Here is a 22,047-nt window from a genome sequence, read left to right as displayed (position 1 = left end):
AAAGCAAAATGTAGGAAAATCACCTTCTATACACCAGAGGGTTAATACCACTGACTCGGGGAAGGAAGCTGGGTTAGGAAGGGGCCAAAGCGACTTCCACGTTTGAATTTATGTATCTTACTATCGTCCAGCGAGAATGACAAATATAAGACTGTTTAAGTCTAATTTTAAATATCAATTTTAATTACTAATACATTATTGGAATAAAGTTCTTACCTTCCAGGTTTTCAATTTTTTCAATGTTGTTTAAAGCTAAATTCAAATATTCAAGTTTCTTGAGTTTGCTAACATTTTCTGAAACACACAAATAATGGAATTAGTTAACCTTCAAGATAAAAGACATTTTTACATAATCTGTTTTGAAAATGACAACGAGAATCTAAGAATCACTATGGTTATCCAAAATCGTGTTGCTTTCCCAAACCTGTATCTGTATATCAGACATGGTTGGTTGCCTACTCAGCATCCATTTCTCCCTCTGTTTTTCCTGAGGGAACCCAGTTCTGCTCACGTCTCTACCCAGCCCTAACTCTGGGGTTAGGCTTAACCAAGCAGGCCAAGTGCACGGCAATCCCATGTTCCTTGGTGGTGACAGCTCGGGAGCCCAGGCTTAAGTCAACCTGCCCAGGGCAGTCTCCTGGCAACTGAGGTACAGAAGAGGGCGTGCACACCCTGTACTCCTGATCAGATGAGAAGGAATGGCCTATATTTCATGCTTGTGAATTTCCTTTCTCTTTTTACTGTGTGTTTGCTCAGTCACTCAGTCTTGTCTGACTCTTTGCAACCCTTTGGACTGTGGCCTGCCAGGTTCTTCTGTCCATGGGATTTTTCAGGCGAGAATGGAAACACTATCTTTACTGGCTCACAGTCATCTTGCAAAGCTGAAGGAATCAGCTGTAGGATGAAGCCCACAGTGGCTGGTGCAGCAGAGAGGACGAACTGACCAACCAACCCTGGAGACTGGACTGTCTCTAGACTTAACAGTTGGGTTAAAGGATAGAGTTCCTCACTGCTATGTCAGTTTGAGTTGTGTTTCCCTTTGCCTGAAGTCAAAATCATTCTGATATAGGATTATGGTTTTAAATAAATATGTAAGCCCATATAGGCAAAGCAAAAGCATAAATAAGTCAAGGAATCTCTTGAGGGTGGGGGCCTTTAAAAACAGCTTAAATAGTACCATAGCTTACACTGCTGAGTGCTTATTACAAGCCATACAATTTTCTAAGCATTCTGCATATTATCTCATTTAATCTTCCTAATAACCCTATGAAGTAAAAACTACTCTTGTCTCCCTTATACAAATGAGAACATCAAGGTACAGAAAATTAATCCAGTTATTCAAGGTTAAGTAGCAGAGCCAGGAAATCTGACTGCAGAGCCTGGCACTAAATCATTACATTGCACTTTTAAAGGAGAGTCCTTTTAAGATGACAGGAATACAGAAAATCCTGCTAAGAAACATGCATCAGGGCAGGCTCATTCAACACTTCCTCTGCACCATTTTCCAGGGATATTATGACAGTCAAGTATGATGATTTATAACCATCACCTTTATCATCAATAATATTCATCTAAAATTTATAAATATCACATATTTGTTCCCATAGACCTGAGAATAAAAATTCACTTCTCCGAGCCTCAGTTTACTCATTTTTTTAAATGAGGATTTTTGAACAAAAAACTTCTCTCAGCAATTATACCATCCTAAGCAATACTGATGCTGACAAGAGTTTCAAACCAATATCCGAGTATTTGATCGTCAGAGATTTGTAGAGCTCTAGAGCAAGAGAGTTCCAGAAAAACATCTATTTCTGCTTTATTGACATGCCAAAGCTTCTGACTGTGTGGATCACAATAAACTGTGGAAAATTCTGAAAGAAATAGGAATACCAGGCCACCTGATCTACCTCTTGAGAAACCTATATGCAGGTCAGGAAGCAACAGTTAGAACTGGACATGGAACAACAGACTGGTTCCAAATAGGAAAAGGAGTACGTCAAGGCTGTATACTGTCACCCTGCTTATTTAACTTATATGCAGAGTACATCATGAGAAACGCTGGGCTGGAAGAAGCACAAGCTGGAATCAAGATTGCTGGGAGAAATATCAATAATCTCAGATATGCAGATGACACCACCCTTATGGCAGAAAGTGAAGAGGAACTAAAAAGCCTCTTGAGGAAAGTGAAAGAGGAGAGCGAAAGGATTGGCTTAAAGCTCAACATTCAGAAAACGAAGATCATGGCATCTGGTCCCATCACTTCATGGCAAACAGATGGGGAAACAGTGGAAACAGTGTCAGACTTTATTTTCGGGGGCTCCAAAATCACTGCAGATGGTGACTGTAGCAATGAAATTAAAAGATGCTTACTCCTTGGAAGGAAAGCTATGACCAACCTAGACAGCATATTGAAAAGCAGGGACATTACTTTGCCAACAAAGGTCCATCTAGTCAAGGCTATGGTTTTTCCAGTGGTCATGCATGGATGTGAGAGTTTGACTGTGAAGAAAGCTGAGTGCTGAAGAATTGATGCTTTTGAACTGTGGTGTTGGAGAAGACTCTTGAGAGTCCCTTGGACTGCAAGAAGACCCAACCAGTCCATCCTAAAGGAGATCAGTCCTGGGTGTTCATTGGAAGGACTGATGCTGAAGCTGAAACTCAAATAATTTGGCCACCTCATGCAAAGAGTTGACTCATTGGAAAAGACCCTGATGCTGGGAGGGATTGGGGGCAGGAGGAGAAGGGGACAACAGAGGATGAGATGGTTGGATGGCATCACCGACTCAGTGGAAATAAGTTTGAGTGAACTCCAGGAGTTGGTGATGGACTGGAAGGCCTGGCATGCTGCGATTCATGGGGACACAAAGAGTCGGAGACGACTGAGCAACTGAACTGAACTGAACTGAGGTGCCAAACATTGTAATAGAGTCCATACCCCAAACAGAAATACATAAAGTTATCATTGTTAAAACTGCACAATAAAGTACCTTTCCTTCTCCATTTTTGTTATATGTATAACCCTCTAAATGCTAAACTGTATAACCTCTGAATGCTAACTGGTAGAAGAAAAGTTAAGATTTGTTTTGTAAGGGTTTCCTAGATTAAATTAAATCAAGGACAATGGGCCAAACTGATCAGAAAAAAAAAGAAACACCCTCCCCCCCAAACACACACACACATCTCTATAAGGAAAAATATACAGAGCTTCCTGAATGCCTGGAACAGGGGGTTACTGTTCTAGGCCAAACCATCCTGGGATCAGTTCCCACCCAAAGGCTTTATACAACCAGACCTACAAATCCATCCCCAGGAGCTGACTGTGGCTCAGATCGTGAACTCCTTATTGCCAAATTCAGACTAAATGGAAGAAAGTAGGGACAACCACCACTAGACCATTCATGTATGATCTAAATCAAATCCCTTATGACTATATAGTGGAAGTGACAAATAGATTCAAAGGATTAGATCTGAAAGACAGAGTACCTGAGGAACTATGAGCAGAAGTTCTTAGGATTGTACAAGAGGTAGTGATTAAAACCATCCCCAAGAAGAAGAAATGCAAAAAGGCAAAACGGTTGTCTGAGGAGGTCTTACAAATAGCTGAGAAAAGAAGAGAAGCGCAAGGCAAAGGAGAAAAGGAAAGATATACCGATCTGAATGCAGAGTTCCAAAGAATAGCAAGGAGAGATTAAAAAAGCCTTCCTCAGTGATCAATGCAAAGAAGTAGGGGAAAACAATAGAATGGGAAGGACTAGAGATCTCTTCAAGAAAATTAGAGATACCAAGGGAACATTTCATGCACAGATGGGCTCAATAAAGGACAGAAACGGAATGGACTTAACAGAAGCAGAAGATATTAAGAAGAGATGGCAAGAATTCAAAGAAGAACTGTACAAAAAAGATCTTCACGACCCAGATAATCATGATGGTATGATCACTCACCCAGAGCCAGACATCCTGGAGTCCAAAGTCAAGTGGGTCTTAAGAAGCATCACTACAAACAAAGCTAGTACAGTGATGGAATTCCAGCTGAGCCATTTCAAGTCCTAAAAAATGATGCTGTGAAAGTGCTACACTCAACATGCCAGCAGATTCAGAAAACACAGCAGTGGCCACAGGACTACAAAAGATCACTTCTCAATCCAGTCCCAAAGAAGGCAATGCCAAAGAATGTTCAAACCACTGCACAATTGCACTCATCCCACACGCTAGCAAAGTCATGCTCAAAATTCTCTAAGTGAGGCTTCAACAGTATGTGAACCAAGAACTTCCAGATGTTCAAGCTGGATTTAGAAAAGTCAGAGGAACCAGAGATCAAGTTGCCAACATCCACTGGATCATAGAAAAAGCAAGAGAATTCCAGAAAAAGATCTACTTCTGTTTCATTGACTATGCTAAAGCCTTTGAGTGTGTGGATCACAACAAACTGTGGAAAATTCTTCAAGAGATGGGAATACAAGACCACCTGACCTGCTCCTGAGAAATCTGTATGCAGGTCAGGAAGCAACAGTTAGAACTGGACATGGAACAATGGACTGGTTCCAAATTGAGAAAGGGGTACATCAAGGCTGTCACCTTGCTTATTTAACTTATATGCGGAGTTCAGTTCAGCTCAGCTCAGTTGCTCAGTTGTGTCTGACTCTTTGTGACCCCATGGACTGCAGCACGCTAGGCCTCCCTGTCCATCCCCAACTCCCAGAGTTTATCCAAACTCATGTCCATTAAGTCAGTGATGCCATCCAACCATCTCATCCTTTGTCGTCCCCTTCTCCTCCTACCCTCAATCTTTCCCAGCATCAGGGTCTTTTCCAATGAGTCAGCTCTTCGCATCAGGTGGCCATCGTATTGGAGTTTCAGCTTCTACATCAGTCCTTCCAATGAACACTCAGGACTGATCTCCTTTAGGATGGACTGGTTGGATCTCCTTGCAGTCCAAGGGACTCTCGAGAGTCTTCTCCAACACTACAGTTCAAAAGCATCAATTCTTTGGTGCTCAGCTTTCCTTATAGTCCAACTCTCACATGACTACTAGAAAAACCATAGCCTTGAACTTTGCTGGCAAAGTAATGCTTATTTAACTTATATGCAGAGTACATCATGAGAAATGCTGGGCTGGACGAAGCACAAGCTGGAATCAAGAATGCAGGGAGAAATATCAATAACCTCAGATATGCAGATGACACCACCCTTATGGAAGAAAGCAAGGAGGAACTAAAGAGTCTCTTGATGAAAGTGAAAGAGGAGAGTGAAAAAGTTGGCTTAAAACTCAACATTCAAAAAACTAAGATCCTGGCATCTGGTCCCATCACTTCATGGCAAATAGATGGGGAAACAGTAGAAACAGTGGCAGACTTTATTTTCTTGGACTCCAAAATCACTGCAGATGGTGACTGCAGCCATGAAATTAAAAGAAGCTTGCTCCTTGGAAGTAAAGTTATGACAAACCTAGATAGCATATTAAAAAGCAGAGACATACTTTACTGACAAAGATCCATATAGTCAAAACTATGGTTTTTCCAGTAGTCATGTGTGGATGTGAGAGTTGGACCATAAAGAAAGCTGAGCACTGAAGAACTGATGCTTTTGAACTGTGGTGTTGGAGAAGACTCTCGAGAGTCCCTTAGACTTCCAGATTCAACCAGTCAATTCTAAAAGAAATCAGTCCTGAATATTCATTGGACGGACTGATGGTGAAGCTGAAACTTCAATACTTTGGCCACCAGATGCGAAGAACTGACTCACTGGAAAAGACCCTGACTCGGGAAAGTCTGAAGGCAGGAGGAGAAGGGGATGACAGAGGATGAAATGGCTGGATGGCATCACCCACTGGATGGACATGAGTCTGAGCAAACTCCGCGAGTTGGTGATGGACAGGGAAGCTTGGTGTGCTGCAGTCCATGGGGGTCACAAAGAATCAGACATGACTGAGTGACTGAACTGAACAAACCCACCCCCTAGTTCAGGCCGCCCTGAGCCTTTCAACTTCTGGCCAGGCCTGAGGCTCATGGAGATTCTGGGAGTGCATCCTCTCAGGCTCTGAGTCAGTAAGTCTGGGGTGAGGCCCTGGCCCCATTTTACCAGACCCCGGACAGTCCTCAGGTGACCCCTGGAGTCACACCAAGCAGAACCTACCCCTGACCCCAGCGCCAGCCCGTCTGGAGCTCCCCGGGAAGAACAGAGCTTCAGCAAAGGTAAGTGTTTTGCAAACTGCTCCCTCTAGGGCCCAAGAGCACGTCTGAATCCTCCAGAAACAGTTTTACTTGCTAAATAAGCACCTAAACGCCTGTGGGTGGAGTTGTGCTGAAAAATCCCATTATTAGGATTTAAAAGCGTGTTTAATTTAAGAATACTTTGGAAGCAAAAATTCAAGCTTTCTCACAGCTCTGAAAAGGACTGAAATACTATGCTGCTAATTAGTAATTGTGACGGACCAGCTGTGGAGATGAAGATTTCGGGAGCTCTTAGAGAGGCGCAATTAGGACAACTTTCTAATGCCCTCATGATAAAAGCGGGTGGTTTTCTGTACCAGCCTTTTTAATGGAACAATGTGCCAGAGTTTCTAATTTCTGGTAAAGTACAAGATGCCGAAAATAAGTATCTGAAGGAATATAATGAATTTTAATAAACCTTCAAAAAGTATGCAAATTCTAGACTTTTTGTTTCCCTAGAGCCCATTTTTGGTTATCCAGTAAGCTTCAGGCGACTAACTACATCACTAGAGCTTCTAACCAAAGTGATGCTACCACTGGGGGCCAGGCATTTCTTTCCTGTGGGTGGTGGGGGGGGGGGCAGGGCACAGAGCTAGGCACATTGTTCCGTTCAGCTCTGATACCACACACGTCTGTGTGTCAGATGCTGTTGGCCCCTTTTACAGATTCAAGACTAAGACACGGATCAACAGTTAACCGACTTGCCCAATGGCACAGTTTTCTTAGTGGCAGAGGCAGGGTTTGAACCTGGATCTACGTGCTCATACCACTAAGCTTCTCTGTGGCTTTTCTGAGGGTTGGGGGCTTCCATGTGGCAGGACTCCCCCCCCCCATTAGTGGGACTCCACAGGCTTCTCTTCTCTCTGCTCCCTTAACTCATTCTTCCGAGGGGTGGGGGTGGCAGTTGGATGTGGAGGGCCGACTCGCCTGATGGGAGCAGGAACTGGGCACGCCAGTCCCATTCTCTCCTGGGTCTGGGGTCTCCACCCCCTCCTGCCACAAATCACCGTAGGGAAGCCTGCAGTGGTCGAGTTCTGCATGCAGCTGGGTGGTGCATGTTTAATTCTGGGGGTACTGCAAGAGTAAGCCATACTCTCCAGAGTTTTTACTAGTTATATTGCCGATTTTGGGTTCTTCATCTACCTGTTCATTTTCACCTCTCATTTCATTCCAAACTGGAGCAGCAAACAGGGCTGTCATTGTGAACCCCTCTCAATACCCAATCCTGAGCACGATGCCTGGCACACGTACTTTCTCGATACATACAGTAGACCTAGCTATCCCAGGCTGGGATCTGACAAGGATTTACTCAGCTCTCACATAATCCTTTCAGGTTCATGACAAATGCCTGGATTTGACACTTTTTAAAAATCAGGTTTTAAAGGAACAGGTCAACTAATGTGTTCCCAGCCATCAACGGGTCCTCCTGACTCCTCGATGGAGATCCCCGGGGCAAAGGAGACAGACCGGACACAGAAAGGCTCAGGGAACCAGTTCCATCAACAACCACTGAGAGATGGTTGCGTCTATTCCTCCATGCAATTCTCTTTCTTCCTCTAAGAAATAACACTGCATTTGCCAATATTCTGCCATTCAAAATGTTAACGAAACCATGAGAACAAAGTCCTGAAGACTTACCAATTTTCCCGATGAGGTTATTTTGAAGATAGAGGATTTTTAAATCCCGGCACCACTTGTCAATGTGCTCTAGTCTTTCTATTTCTTGCTGATGCAAGGAGAGTTCCTCCAGGGAAAAAATTACACAGTCATTGTGCTCGGCATTCCGTCTAATGAGATCTTCTGTGACTGAAAGAAAATGCGTTACGTATTACATCTCCATCCCCATTAATATTAAGCTGTTAATGCACTGGTTTTTCCTTGCAGTGAGATGTGAATTCTCCAGGCCCAAGTCATTTTCCCGAAGGAAAGAGATCAGAGAAGTGCTGCCTCCTGTTGGGAGCTTTTATGACACTAGTGTAACTTGGAAGAAAGAGGGATCACATCAAACTAGGTGAGACCCACTAAGTAATCCAAGACAGAGGCATGGCACGGCTGACAGAGGGCAGAAACAGGAAAGCATCTCCATTCAATAGCCGCAACCATTCTGTAAGGAAAGGTTCACTCACTCATTCATTCATTCACCTGCTATTTATTTAACTACAGTGGAAGAGACAGAAGAGAAATAACCGCAGATTTTACAGGGCAATCTTATAAAGCAACTGCCACTGTTTCCAGGAGGAATGAAAGAAGCTGATCGCAGAGGGAGGGCTTGCCAGAGCTCCACTCCCCTCTGACAAGAGTGACGCATAGCACTGTGCTGGCCTGATGCCACAGGCCAGGAACATATGATGAGGCCACGGTACCAAGGGACTGGAGACAACACTTGTGTCCACAGTTGCAGCCAAGAACAGGATTCGAGTCCTCTTTACAGTTGGCTTGTAAAAACTTTGGGTTGGCCAAAAAGTTTGTTCAGCTTTTTCTGCAACATGGAAAACCCAAACGAACTTCCTGGCCAACCCAATATATAATAAAAACAAGGAGGCAATCACAATGGAGAATACTTGTACTTTAAAAAAAAACTATGAGTTCATTTGAACCCTCACATTTTAGGTGGAATGTAGAAATAATCACATCCGTCCCACAATACAATAAAGATTACCCTCTTGCCATTTACAGGGTGCCAAGAGTTGCCCTAAATGCTTCACGTGTATGAACATGTGAGGAGGGACCGTTGCTATCTACATTTGTTAGATGATGACTTGAGACTCAGAGAGTTTAAGTGACTTGCCCAGGGTCCAGCTATTATAGTAAGTGCTACAGCCAAGTGACCGTGTGCTCTGAACCACCATGCTCCACTGCCCCAAGTGTGAGCAAAAAAGAGCCTCTTAAAAGGTCTCAGGCTTCCTGAACACACAAGCTTTTCTAGTGGGGACAGAGCTCTCCAGTTGCCCCTCTTCTGCGTCACATCCTTATAAGTGAAGTCTGCTTTTTTTAAACAATGTGAAAACATGTGCGAACTCCATCATTTGTATGGAGTTAGCTGAACGCCCTGCTACATCCGGTGGTGACAGGTGGGGTTGCGTGTAATGACGGTTCTTTGGAAGAAAGACGAGGGCAATGCAGAGGCTGAGAGATTCAAATACCATACCTGGGAGATGTGCCTGCTATTCTAGGCTTTTTGGCTCAGCTAACAGCAGAGATGGGTTTCCCAGGTGGCGCAGTGGTAAAGAGCTTGTCTGCCAAGCAGGAGACATAGGTCCGATCCCTGGGTTGGGAAGATCCCCTGGAGAAGGAAATGGCAAAACCCACTCCAATATTCTTGCCTAGGAAATCCCATGGACAGAGGAGCCTGGTGGGCTATAGTCCACGGGGTTGCAAAGAGTCGGACACGACTCAGCAACTCAGCATGCAACAGCAGAGCTGGCTGCAAGCTAGGTCCTGGAAGGGGAAAGGCCAGAGAGGCGGGTAGGAGGCCAAAGGGGCAGCCTCTGCAGCCCTGCTCTCCGGGATCCCTACTGGGGGCTGCACTCTGCCATCTCTGGACACCACTGCTGTCATTAAAATGGCTTAAAAAGACCGCTCTAGTCAAGGAAAAGAAAGACAATACATGTTCTGAAAACCAAATTTTTAAGAGAAGGGAGTTAAAACTACTCTCCCCACCTCCCACTACCAAAGTTGGTTGTAACAGCTGGAATCAACTGGGGACAAATGGGGGCAGCCAAGTTGAGGACACATCAAAGCTGCTGTGTAAAGTCGACCGTATTACCTGCCTCTGTAGTTGATCTCCCAGAATGCTCTTCACAAGGATGCAACATGGATTGAGGGGCTGGGATGACACTACCAATGTTACATCAGCTAACTTGATGAAACATGGAAGTGATGCACTGTGATGATACAGACAGACTCTCGATGACTAATGGTGTGTATGTGACTTAAATGACACAAATCCATGGGGCAGGAAGTGGACTTTTAAGGCCTTGCAGCCATTAGACCTGGACTCAATGGGCCAAGAGGCCGAGCCCTTCCAGAACCCGTGCCCTCCCCTGCAGACCATTGCCCCCGGGCGGAGCAAGGAAATCCTCTGCCTCCAAGTCCTACACTGGCTGCTTCTTCAGGCCACACCATCGGGCACGCACTCCTTCACTCAGAGGTGTCCGAGGAATGGCTGCTTTCTAGGGACACGGATGGCTTGGAAGTGTTGGCTGGAGTGTCTGCCCTCATACCTCGGCAGGAAGGACCAGGTTAGAGCTAGGGATGGGAGGAGGAGGGAGGTGGGGGCAAGGGAGCTGGCACAGAGTCCAACAAGCTTGGGAAACTTATACTGAATGTGGCCTTCTGGGTTGTTATGAAGGTATATTCGTCAACAAAAGAAGATGCATTTTATTTAGCAGTTTGATGTATAACTTGATACATGTGCCTCCACTTATATTCCTGCCCCAGTTCCCCAGCTGCCCTGGCTGAAGGCTTGGCTGGGTACCTAGCTTGAAGACACAGCCTAACTTGAACCCTGCAAGAGCTGTCATCCAAGGATATGGTTAAGGTGAATGTGTGCAGGGCATTCAGATTGCATCTGGTGAAGCCTCGCCTGGCCTCTGGCCTGAGGCAGCTACACCAGCATCTGCACAGGCCAGTGGGGCCTCCTGGGGATATGAAAGGTGTCACAGGTTTCTCCTGCTCTACAGTTGTACAGGCTTTTCTGATCTGTCCAACCCTGGAGACTTGCTGGTCCCTCCAAGTGCTGACTGAGTTCCCACTGATGTCGAATGTCCTTCCTGTGTTCTCTTGCTGCCCGTGTCTTAAAAATCTAAGAGATCCTTTTTATTATGCTATTATGTGTGTGAATGGGATCATTTGTGTGCAATTATCAAATCCTCCCTTTCAGAGGCATGTAGATATTAGGAAGGAATTATCTTGATTCGTATCTCCTAATCATGAGAATTAAGACGATAAAAATCACTCCTAGTTGAAAGCGGTGTGGAGGGGTGGAGGAGTTGGCATAAATAACAAATTTATACACACACACACACACACACACACACACGGGAGAGGAGGGGCTAAGGTTCATTCAGCACACTGGGGAGTTTTGCCCAAAGGCAACAATTATACACAACTAGTACACGACTGAGCGACTTCACTTTCACTTTTCACTTTCATGCATTGGAGAAGGAAATGGCAACCCACTCCAGTATTCTTGCCTGGAGAATCCCAGGGGTGGGGGAGCCTGGTGGGCTGCTGTCTATGGGGTCACACAGAGTCGGACACGACTGAACTGACTTAGCAGCAGCAGTATAGATGAAAAGAAAATGGAGAATCACAGAGGAAGACGGAACTGTGAAGGTCTGGAGTTTCGCAGCAGCCCTTTTCTGAACTTCTCTACATTAAGCAAACCGCTGTGCAGCATACTATTTCAGAGTGCTCAGGAAATTGTTCCACAATACCGCCTCACCTGTAATGGCAAACATCAGTACAAAAACCAGGGTCCCCGAGAAGCAATGTGTCAGAGTATCTACCTGGTGCATGGAGATTATAGTGCTTCAGACTTTTAAAGGAGAAAACATTTTGCAGTTTTATGTACAGTTTAGACCAAATATTCTTTAACTCCAAGCAGTACTATGTACCTTTAGAAAGCCCTACTCCAAATAACATAGCCCTGCATTTATGATAAATCACTTGAGGCACTTAAAAAGGCTTTGGAAGCATTAATGCGTCCCCATAAGACTATCTCAAGACAGATGGTAATACAATGCCTATTTCTGGGAGACAGTGAAGGACAGGGAAGCCTGGTGTGCTGCAATCCATGGGGTCACAGAGTCGGGTATGACATAGTGCCTGAACAACAATAATCATATGGTATAGGAGAACATGCCAAGGCACTTACTATATAAAACACTGCTTTCACTTCCTTTTGGGGGGAAATTCAAATAGCAAAATACAGGACTCAGATAGACACGGAGAAGTATCTCACCTATAGAAGGCCGTAACCAATATCTGAATGAGCAGTTGATGAAGGATACTGACAGTTATAACCACAGATTCATACTCATCTCCCTAAAAGAAAACAGTTTAATGGAAACTGATGCAGAGGCTTCTTTTCAATTCCTTAATATGACTGGGTTCTCGATACCTCGAGAGAGCATCCATGAAAAGACCCTACGGGGGGGGGGGGCAGGGCAGAGGGCAGGAGGAGAGGTTTCCAGGACTATCAGAGGTTGTCACGCTGTGTTTGCTATGGCAGAGCTTTTCTAGAACAAGGTTCTAGAAACTCACAAAGGCAACAATGCAGTGTTTGTCCTTCAGGCTTTGTATCATGTTTTGTAAACAACTCACACTTTCTTGCCAGGGTAGAGTAAAATCAGTAATGTACGCCTAAGGCAGATTCTGCAGAATTTTTAAACATCTTGAAAAACCAGTGGACACACACATGAAACAGAGATTTAACATAAATACATAGAAAGGGGTTGTTGCTGTTGTTCAGTCTCTCAGTCATATCCGTCTCTTTGCAAATCCATGGACGTAGTCCAACAGGCTCCTCTGTCCTGGGAGAGGAGATGGGATTTCCCAGGCAAGCATACTGGAGTGCATTGCCATTTCCTTCCCCAGGGGATATTCCTGACCTAGAGACCGAATCCATCTCCTGCATTAGCAGGTGGATTCTTAATCACTCAGCCACCGGGGAAACCCAAATGAAGGGGTCACAAATAGGTAAAGATTTCATCTTGTAGCATCTAAACTTTTTTTCTTTTCTTGTTTTCCATGGAAATTCTTAGAAACAGGATTTCTCAGTCACTTGCCCTGCCTCTTCTCACTGACTCAGGGTTATCTGAGTGTTGGTGGTCACAGGGATCCCACCACACAGTTAGGGGCACCGGCAGTTACAAACATGGACAGAGTGTATGGGGCAAGGACAGAAGGATCCAGAAAGTACCGTGAGTTCAAACGAGGGAGTGACCCACGCTACTGAGTGACAGAAGAAGGTCAAACAGGGCATTATGGAGGAGAAGCCGGGGCTGAATCCTGAAACGCGAGCAGACATTTGCCAGATGCACCAGCAAGGAAAGCGCACCGCAGGCCGTGACAGACGCCGTGAGGCCCAGCTCCCTGCTTCTGGCCTGAAGATGACTTCCTGCTGCTGGGAGGGCAGCCCTCAGCTGCCCACCTTCTTTGAAGTTACCCCAGCTGCAGAGACATCTTAACCAAAATCATGCCCCTCTTCCCAGGAAAGCCTGATTGATGTGGGGCTATAAAGGCCCAGCCCTCTCACCCCAACTTGGGAAAAACCAGAGGTCCAAGTTCAGAGCTCCTTCCACAAGCTCCAGGCTGGTTAGCTAAGGCCTTTGTTAAGATGCATCCCAACCTGATTTCCCTCTCTGCCGGACCTGGCTTTCTTGTCCAATGACGCTTCCTCATACGCTTCCTGCACACTAGCCTCCACTGAGAAGTCTGACTCCTGGGGAACCCAACCTGGAAGAGTGGATACCGCAAGTGGTACACAAGAGCAGCCGCTGCCTTACACAGAGCACTCAGCGCCTGTTCCCCACTGACAGCAACCTCACATGGCAGAAGGTGCAAGCCAGTCCCTGGGCCCTCTTTCCTAAGGACCATCAGCCCAATACGAGGGTTCTGTGCTTGTGACCTAATCACCTCCCAAAGGCGTCACCTCCTAATAACATCACCTTGAGGGTCAAGGTTTCGAATTGATACTTTTACAAATTTCAGTGGGAAACAAACATTCGGTCTCCTGCAAATGGATACTAGTGGAAGGGAACACACTGATAAGAGTGATGCAATCAGGCATTAGAGAAACACAGGGGAAATTGTAACTTAAAGGAAGATTGTATTGGGGCGGCTACCACTGGAAATGCAATTGACAAGGTAAGGCTGAGAGTGACAACCGAACATTAAAAGCTAATTGTGAACACCAGACTACTATATTGGTAGCAAATAAAGAGGTTTTCTCCCTGAAAGTGAAGGACAGAGAGAGCTGAGAACCAGGCCAGGGACTGAATCACTAGAGAAGCAGAGCCTTCAGGTTCCAGACACGCTGGGGTCACAGGCACAGGATTTAGCCTCCAGCCTATGATAACTAAAGACCAAGACAAAATATAGGAAAATAATGTTGTTTTTTTAAACTTGTCATTGAGAAGTCAAAAAGAAAAAAAGTATTTTGAACAGAATATAATGTGAAAAAAATAACCAGTATATCAAAATCCGTGGGGTACAGCTAAAACATAACTTGGAAGAGATTTATAGCACTAAATGCCTATAGCAAGAAAGAAAAGAGGTCCCAAATACCCGCTTCCTGTTTGAGAAACAGATCTCAAGATGACAGAGACGCTGGAATGAGCACACAAGCACCTCCAAGCAGCTGTGCTGGTTTCCTACAGCTGCGGTAACAAATTACCACCAATTTAGCTGTTGACAGTTCTGCAGGTCAGAAGTCAGATATGGGTCTCGCCTGCCTGATATCGGGGTGTCAGGGAGATTACATTCCTTTCTGGAGGTTCCAGGGGAGGACCCGTTTTCTCGCTTATTTGAGTTGTTGGCGGAATTTGGTTCCTTATAGTAATAGGACTGAGTTCCTCATTTTATTGCTGATTCTCAGCTGAAAGCCCCCCAGATTATAGCAACTTCAGCAGCTCAGAAGTTTCTGCCTCCCCAGCTCAAGAAGTCCGCTTGAATTCTATCTCCCTTTACCGCAGCAGGAAAGTGCCTCTAGACAGAAAACTGGGGTAACAATGGGGCACAACTTTTGCATTTCCCTTCTCGCAAGGCGCACAATTATGTCCCCCCGATTGTTCTTGAAAACAGCTACCTTATTCATGTTGCCCAATTTCACAGTTGTTTACAGAGGAAGGTTAACTCCAATATCACTTACTCTATCAGTGTTGCAGAAAGCATCCCTAAAATGCCTCATATTTATGACTAAGCACTTTAACCAAGTTTTTCCAATGGCTTGTCTCCAGAGATCTTCTGTGGTACTTATTTCAGACTGTTACTGGAAGGATTAAGTATCCTATGCAGGTAAAGCATTCAGCAGGGTTTATGGAACACCCTCCAAGGAGGACTGGATAAAGACGAATTATGCACAAATTTAAATCTTCAAGTGCGCTGTCTGAGCAATTTCACTGTGACCACTCATATAAACTTAAATGAATATAATAGTCAAACTATTTTAATTTTCTTAAGGCAGAGAACATGCGCCAAACCATTCCTCTTTCAGTTACATTAATGAAAAATTACAGAAAGGAAATAGTGTTCTAGCCGTAAAGCAATATATTGTCAAATAAATTAAGTTAAAAACAAAGTTAAGCAAATCAGCACAGTCTTTAGTACACAGTTCAGTCTGAAAATTAAATTAGGTCTTCCATAAAAAATAAGGGCTTCCATAATAGCTCAACTGGTAACGAACCCGCCTGCAATGCAGGAGATCCCAGTTTGATTCCTGGGTCAGGAAGATCTGCTGGAGAAAGGATAGGCTACCCACTCCAGGATTCTTGGGCTTCCCTTGTGGCTTAACTGGTAAAGAATCTACCTGCAATGTGGGAGACCTGGGTTTGATCCCTGGGTTCGTAAGATCTTCTGGAGAAGGGAATGGCTACCCATTCCAGAATTCTGGACTGGAGAATTCCACGGACTGTATAGTCCATGGGGTCACAAAGAGTCGGACATGACTAAGGGCTTTTCACTCACTCCATAAAAAATAAAACAAACTAAAAATTCTCTGTTTATCCATAATTGTTTTTTCTTATTTCTGAAACTTTGTTTATGTGCTTAGTATGTAAAGCCCAAGAATTGATGCTTTTGAACCGTGGTGTTGGAGAAGACTCTTGAGAGTCCCTTGGACTGCAAGGAGATCCGACCCATCCATCCTGCAGAATACCAGTCCTGAATATTCATTGGAAGGACTGATGTTGAAGCTGAAACTCCAATCCTTTGGCCACCTGATGCAAAGAACTGACTCATTTGAAAAGATCCTGATGCTGGGAAAGACTGAAGGTGAGAGGAGAAGGGGACGATAGAGGATGAGATGGTTGGATGGCATCACCGACTCAGTGGACATGAGTTTAAGTAAACTCTGGGACTTGGTTACAGACAAGGGAGGCCTTGCATGCTGCACAGTCCATGGGGTCGCAAAGAGCTGGACACAACTGAGTGACTGAACTGAACTGACTGATGTAAATCTATGCAATTTCTTTAAAGGATGCTTTTCTTGGAAGCCCATCTTTCATCAAAAAGCTTTTTCTGGTGTAGCTAAAATGTTTATAAAAAGCATTTCTCAGTTATTCATAGGTGTGTGATGAACTAGCCATATGATATCAACAACATATCTCAGCTTGCAATTGGGTCTTTCCCGGTAGTCCAGTGCTTAAGACTCTGAGCTTCCAGTGCAGGCTGCTTGGGTTCAATCCCTGGGAAACTAAGAGCCTACATGCTGTTGCTGCCGCTGCTGCTGCTAAGTCACTTCAGTCATGTCCGACTCTGTGCAACCCCATAGACAGCAGCCCACCAGGCTCCCCCTTCCCTGGGATTCTCTAGGCAAGAACACTGGAGTGGATTGCCATTTCCTCTCCAATGCATGAAAGGGAAAAGTGAAAGTGAAGTCACTCAGTCGTGTCCGACTCTTCGCGACGCCATGGACTGTAGCCCACCAGGCTCCTCCATCCATGGGATTTTCCAGGCAAGAGTACTGGAGTGGGGTGCCATTGCCTTCTCTGCCTACATGCTGCTAGGTGTGGTGAAAAAAAAAATAGAGCTTGAAATTAATGGTAAACAATACTGTCCACCAAATGAATTAGGACTTAAAAGTAGGAAACACGATTTAAAGGATTTGTTATAAGCAGCTGATGAAGTCTACAATATAACAGCCAATGCATTAGAAGGATGATTCTAATTGGAGTTTCCTGTTTAAGGTGAACTGAGAGGAATTAATGTAAAACTGATTTTTCCTCTACGTGCCTTTAAGAAAATGCAGACACTATGAAAGGCCACTGAACTGGACCTCAAATTGAATGCTAACTTATCACATAACAAGTATAAAGTTTGAGACCAGATGCTTAAACCTGCTGCATAACAGAGTCCATCTATATAGTTTTAAAGATGGTGTGAACTAGAGACCGCTGAGCTTCCTTCCAGCAATAACATCCTACGGCTTTGAGGATACTTAACTTGAAAACGAAGATCATGGCATCCAGTCCCATCACTTCATGGGAAATAGATGGGGAAACAGTGGAAACAGTGTCAGACTTTATTTTGGGGGGCTCCAAAATCTCTGCAGATGGTGACTGCAGCCATGAAATTAAAGGATGCTTACTCCTTGGAAGAAAAGTTATGACCAACCTAAACAGTATATTCAAAAGCAGAGACATTACTTTGCCGACTAAGGTCCGTCTAGTCAAGGCTATGGTTTTTCCTGTGGTCATGTATGGATGTGAGAGCTGGACTGTGAAGAAGGCTGAGCGCCGAAGAATTGATGCTTTTGAACTGTGGTGTTGGAGAAGACTCTTGAGGGTCCCTTGGACTGCAAGGAGATCCAACCAGTCCATTCTGAAGGAGATTAGCCCTGGGATTTCTTTGGAAGGAATGATGCCAAAGCTGAAACTCCAGTACTCTGGTCACCTCATGTGAAGAGTTGACTCATTGGAAAAGACTCTGATGCTGGGAGGGATTGGGGGCAGGAGGAGAAGGGGATGACAGAGGATGAGATGGCTGGATGGCATGACTGACTCGATGGACGTGAGTCTGAGTGCCCTCTGGGAGTTGGTGATGGACAGGGAGGCCTGGCGTGCTGCAATTCATGGGGTCGCAAAGAGTCGGACATGACTGAGCGACTGAACTGAACTGAACTGAGCTTCCCCTGACAAATGCACACACAGATTACATCTTAGAGACTAGCCACACTAATTTGATAGTCACAGTAATATCAATACAAAATGAATTCAATATTAAGAAAGAAGTTCTTTTTTCTCTAAGTCATAATTTGTACTGGATTAAAAGTGCAGAGAGGCACTAATTCTTTCATTTTCCCCCACCCACTGCTCCCAGGCTTGACCTTGATCTCTCTGGGCAGACATCAACACTAAAAGTAGTTTTTTTGACTTTCAACATGAGAGCTCACACCATGGCCTCTCTTTTCCTCACCAGACCTTCCCTTACTCTCAGCAGACAGTGTAGCCACAGATTAAAGAAAGCCAGCTCTGTTCAGGTTCACATCCCAGATACATTGCTGACTGTGTGACAATCGGCAGGTTGCTTAACCTCTCTGTTCTTCAGATTCCTCAACTGCAAAATGGAGGTTGTGTCTGTCTCACAAGATTTTTGTGAGAACTCAAGGGGTTAACACAGGGATACCACTCAGAACACTGCCTAGAAGGCAGCAAGAACACGACAATCGTAAGCCCTTATTACCATCTTTTCTCGGAAGCTCAAGTTTTTTCTTCTGATGTAGAGAGTTCAGAACCGTGGAAGAGCAGTAAAAGCCAAGGGTCTTGTATCTTAGTGTTTTATTCCATCGTGACTGATATTTTATAATAAGTGTTGTCTTTCTTCCTCAAAGGAAGAAGCTCCAAGAGGGCTGGCCCACCTCTTTTGTTCACCACGGCACCCTCAACATCCGACACGAGGCGTGTCAGTGTTAGTTGCTCAGTCGTGTCCGACTCTTTGTGACCCCATGGACTGTACCCCGCCAGGCTCTGGTGTCCACGGAATTCTCCTGGCAAGAATACTGGAGTGGGTTGCCATTTCCTTACTCCAGGGGATCTTCCTGATCCAGGGATCAAACCCAGGTCTCCCACATTGCAGGCAGATTTTTTTTTACCGTCTGAGCCACAGGGTAGGAACTCCAGTATGAGTCTGATATGTTAATGATTTAACAAATGAAAGTGGACAGGATTCAAAGGCAGAGGGCAAAGGATAATCCACGGAAAAGTAACAAATATTGATAAGCAAACAAGAAAACCATGGGATGGGGATAAGGGAAGGGAGAGGAAATAACACTCTCAAGATTTGGGACAGTGTAAACATTTAAAATCACCATCCCCTTTCCACCACCAGACTGTCAGCTCTTGCAGGGAAAATACCCCACCATCTACCACAGTCTCTTGATTTAGAAGTATTCACTATGACACTCCTACAGTAAGTGATAAATTCAGGGTAAATGTATAAAAGTGTAATTTGGAAAGGTCAAAGATAGTGTCAGTATTGAAATAGTTCAACATGAAATCATTGGTACAACCTAAAATATATAAGTAACTGCTAATTCTGCCACTTCACAGTCTCTTGGTATATTCATAATCATATTTACAACACTGACTGTAAACAGATACTATTACCGCCTTCATTTTGGAGGTGAGGAAGTCTCACAGCTGGTGGCAGGAAGGTGGACGAGGTAAGGCTCTGGGGTCGGGTCCCTCAACCACGAGGCTACACTTTGCTCCCAGTGTGGCTCAGAGACAGCGACCAGCCCACTGCAGGCAAGGGGACGCGCGGGCGTGTCTGACGCCAAGATGCTTAGACTTTCCACAAGCCCTTCCATCAAGTGCCATGCTTTTCTCCCCCAGCCCCACGCCTGCCCCACTTTACAGATCGGGAACCTGGGTCTCGCCGGGGCCAAGCAGCCCAGTCAGTCGGCGCAGGGCCGGCCCCAGCCGGGTCTGCAGAGGGCCAAGGGCCGGAGGGGCTGGGGTCCGCGGGCAGAAGGGGCGTCGAGGGTCCCGAGAGGCCTGGGACGATGCCTAGAATGGGGACGATCGAGGGCGGAAGATGGGAGGGGGCGCTTACTCCGTCCCATGTCGCCCCTCGAGGGTCTCGGGGGGCTCCACCAGGCCCGGGAAGCTCCACCAGGACCCGCCAAGACTCCCCGGCCACCTCGGTCTCTCCTCCGCGCGTCCGCACCTGGGAGCCATGGCAACGGGGACTCTACGGAGGCCGCGCGGGACCAGGCGGGGCCGCGTTTCCCGACTGTGGAGGGGCTGGGAGGAGGGTCTACCCCAGAGAAGATCAGGGTGCCCCATAGCCCAGACCTAGTCCTCCTCCACGGCCCCAGCCTCCATCTCAGCAAACTGCTTCCCTGACCCCAGATCAGCTGGCCGAACTAAACACAGAACCACAGGACGCTCTGTTTCCTGAGGGGAGCTGCCTCCTGAGTCCCCTTTGCTCTTTTCTCTTCGTATTTGATTTAAGGCCTTCCACACTGGAATCGGCCCACACTCCCGTTTCCCAAGGTGTGACCTTAAACTTCCCTAACCCTAATTTCCACCTGTTAGGTAAGTACTGATAATAACCTCCAAGGATCATTGTGAAGCTTAATGAAATAATTTAAGTGAATGAAAGACACTTAAAAAACAAACAAACAGCGGACTCGGTGTTTAGGGGATCAAGCAGGCTACCCAAGAAAGGTGCCCCATTCTCTGAAATAACTTCTTCATCTCGAGACGTTTTTACCGAAATCTAGGGTAAGAAATCCTTCTTATAAGAGGAAGATCTTAGACTGTTTGACATGCTGGTGGAATAGAGAAGAGATGTGGGTGATAAAACAAGGAAACCAGGAATATTTCTTCATAATTTGTTATGGGCCAGGCTGGGGTGGTCATGCTGTGCCCTTTCTCCACCCAGCATCACAAGACACTGTGTTTCTTAGAATCAGAGGACCCATGGGTCACACAGGACAGGTGTACAGTGTGCTCTGATTGTTACCGTCCACTGATGGGAAGGGAAATTGGGAAATAAATCACAGTGTGACAGCTCCAAGTGAAGTCAAGTTCATTTCATTCCAACTGAACGTGGTAGTTTAAAAAGCCTTGGTGTGTGTCTGCTTATGCAAACCATTATTCAAAATAGACTTGTTTCTCTGGCTCTTGGAAATGTAACAAGATGAGCGGGACTTCCTGAGAAAACTGCTGCAACATATTCTATATTTAAGTAGAAATAAATTTTAAAGAGGGTTTTAAAAAATTCCGGTAACAGCAAAACTGGCCTCCTACTTCTTTTGTGCTGGCTAAATTCCAAGGACATTGACCTAGAAAGTTATTGGGTTCTTATTATATAATTCAGTATTTTTATGATGTGTAACAAATACTTGGGTTACAGCTCCATTGCATTAATTTTCCTTCTGAAGAATTTCCTCATTGCAGCTTTATAACAAGTAAACCAATCTTCCATGCTTACCAGCACTTACAGTTTCACGCTCTTCCTCTCTTCCTTCTTTAATCCAGAATTTCCCAGTGGTGGATGGAAAGATTTAAACATGCATGGATAGAAATTGGGCTTTCCCAGTGGCTCAGCAGGTAAAGAATCTGCCTGCAATGCAGGAGACAAAGGAGATGCAGGTTCTTTCTCTGAGTCGGGAAGATCCCCTGGAGGAGGAAATGGCAACCCACTTCAGTGTTCTCACCTAAAAATTCCCCTGGACAGAGGAGCCTGGAGAGCTACAGTCCATTGGGTCACAAAGAGTTGGACATGACTCAGCGATAAAGCACACATGGATGGGTAGAAATTAGTCTACATTCCTCCCATTGAAAGGCATTGTCACTGTCCCTCACCTTGGATCTGGACATGCTTCTGTCCACTTGAACCAGTCGGGTGCAGAGAAAGAGGTGCTGTGTGATTTGCAGAATTAGTTCATAAAAATCCATGAAGCGTCCACTTTGCCAAACACTGACTTATGGAGTCCTGAGCTGTCCCATAAGAAGTCTGACTACCCCAAGGCCGCCATCCGTGCTTGAGAAGCCAAGAATAGGTACCCCCGCCAGCCTTCCAGCTCTCCCTGTTCACGTGGCAGATACTGAGTGATGCTGTCTTGGACCTTGTAAATCAGCCCATCCATTTCTAACTGTAACTGAGT

The 22,047-nt window shown here is 45.3% G+C and overlaps 1 protein-coding gene across 6 annotated transcripts in view; it reads right to left on the bottom strand.

The window, feature by feature from the left end:
• Positions 1-20,101, bottom strand: part of DNAAF11 (dynein axonemal assembly factor 11) — a 75,127-nt gene extending 55,026 nt beyond the window's left edge. For all 6 annotated transcript variants that reach the window (XM_042254092.2, XM_042254091.2, XM_027972890.3 and 3 more), the window contains exons 1-3: positions 19,986-20,101; positions 7,848-8,015; positions 217-294 (exon numbers count right to left, since the gene is read on the bottom strand). In XM_042254092.2, coding sequence (XP_042110026.1) covers positions 217-294; positions 7,848-8,015; positions 19,986-19,995 — 256 coding nt within the window. In that variant the 5' untranslated portion in view covers positions 19,996-20,101. The remainder of the gene's footprint in view (positions 1-216; positions 295-7,847; positions 8,016-19,985) is intronic.
• Between the last annotated feature and the right edge of the window lie 1,946 nt (positions 20,102-22,047).

Source organism: Ovis aries, chromosome 9, assembly GCF_016772045.2.
Source record: "Ovis aries strain OAR_USU_Benz2616 breed Rambouillet chromosome 9, ARS-UI_Ramb_v3.0, whole genome shotgun sequence".
NCBI lineage: Eukaryota > Metazoa > Chordata > Mammalia > Artiodactyla > Bovidae > Ovis > Ovis aries.
The sequence above is the reverse complement of the archived record's forward strand: the minus strand, read 5'-3'. Positions and strand labels throughout refer to the sequence as shown.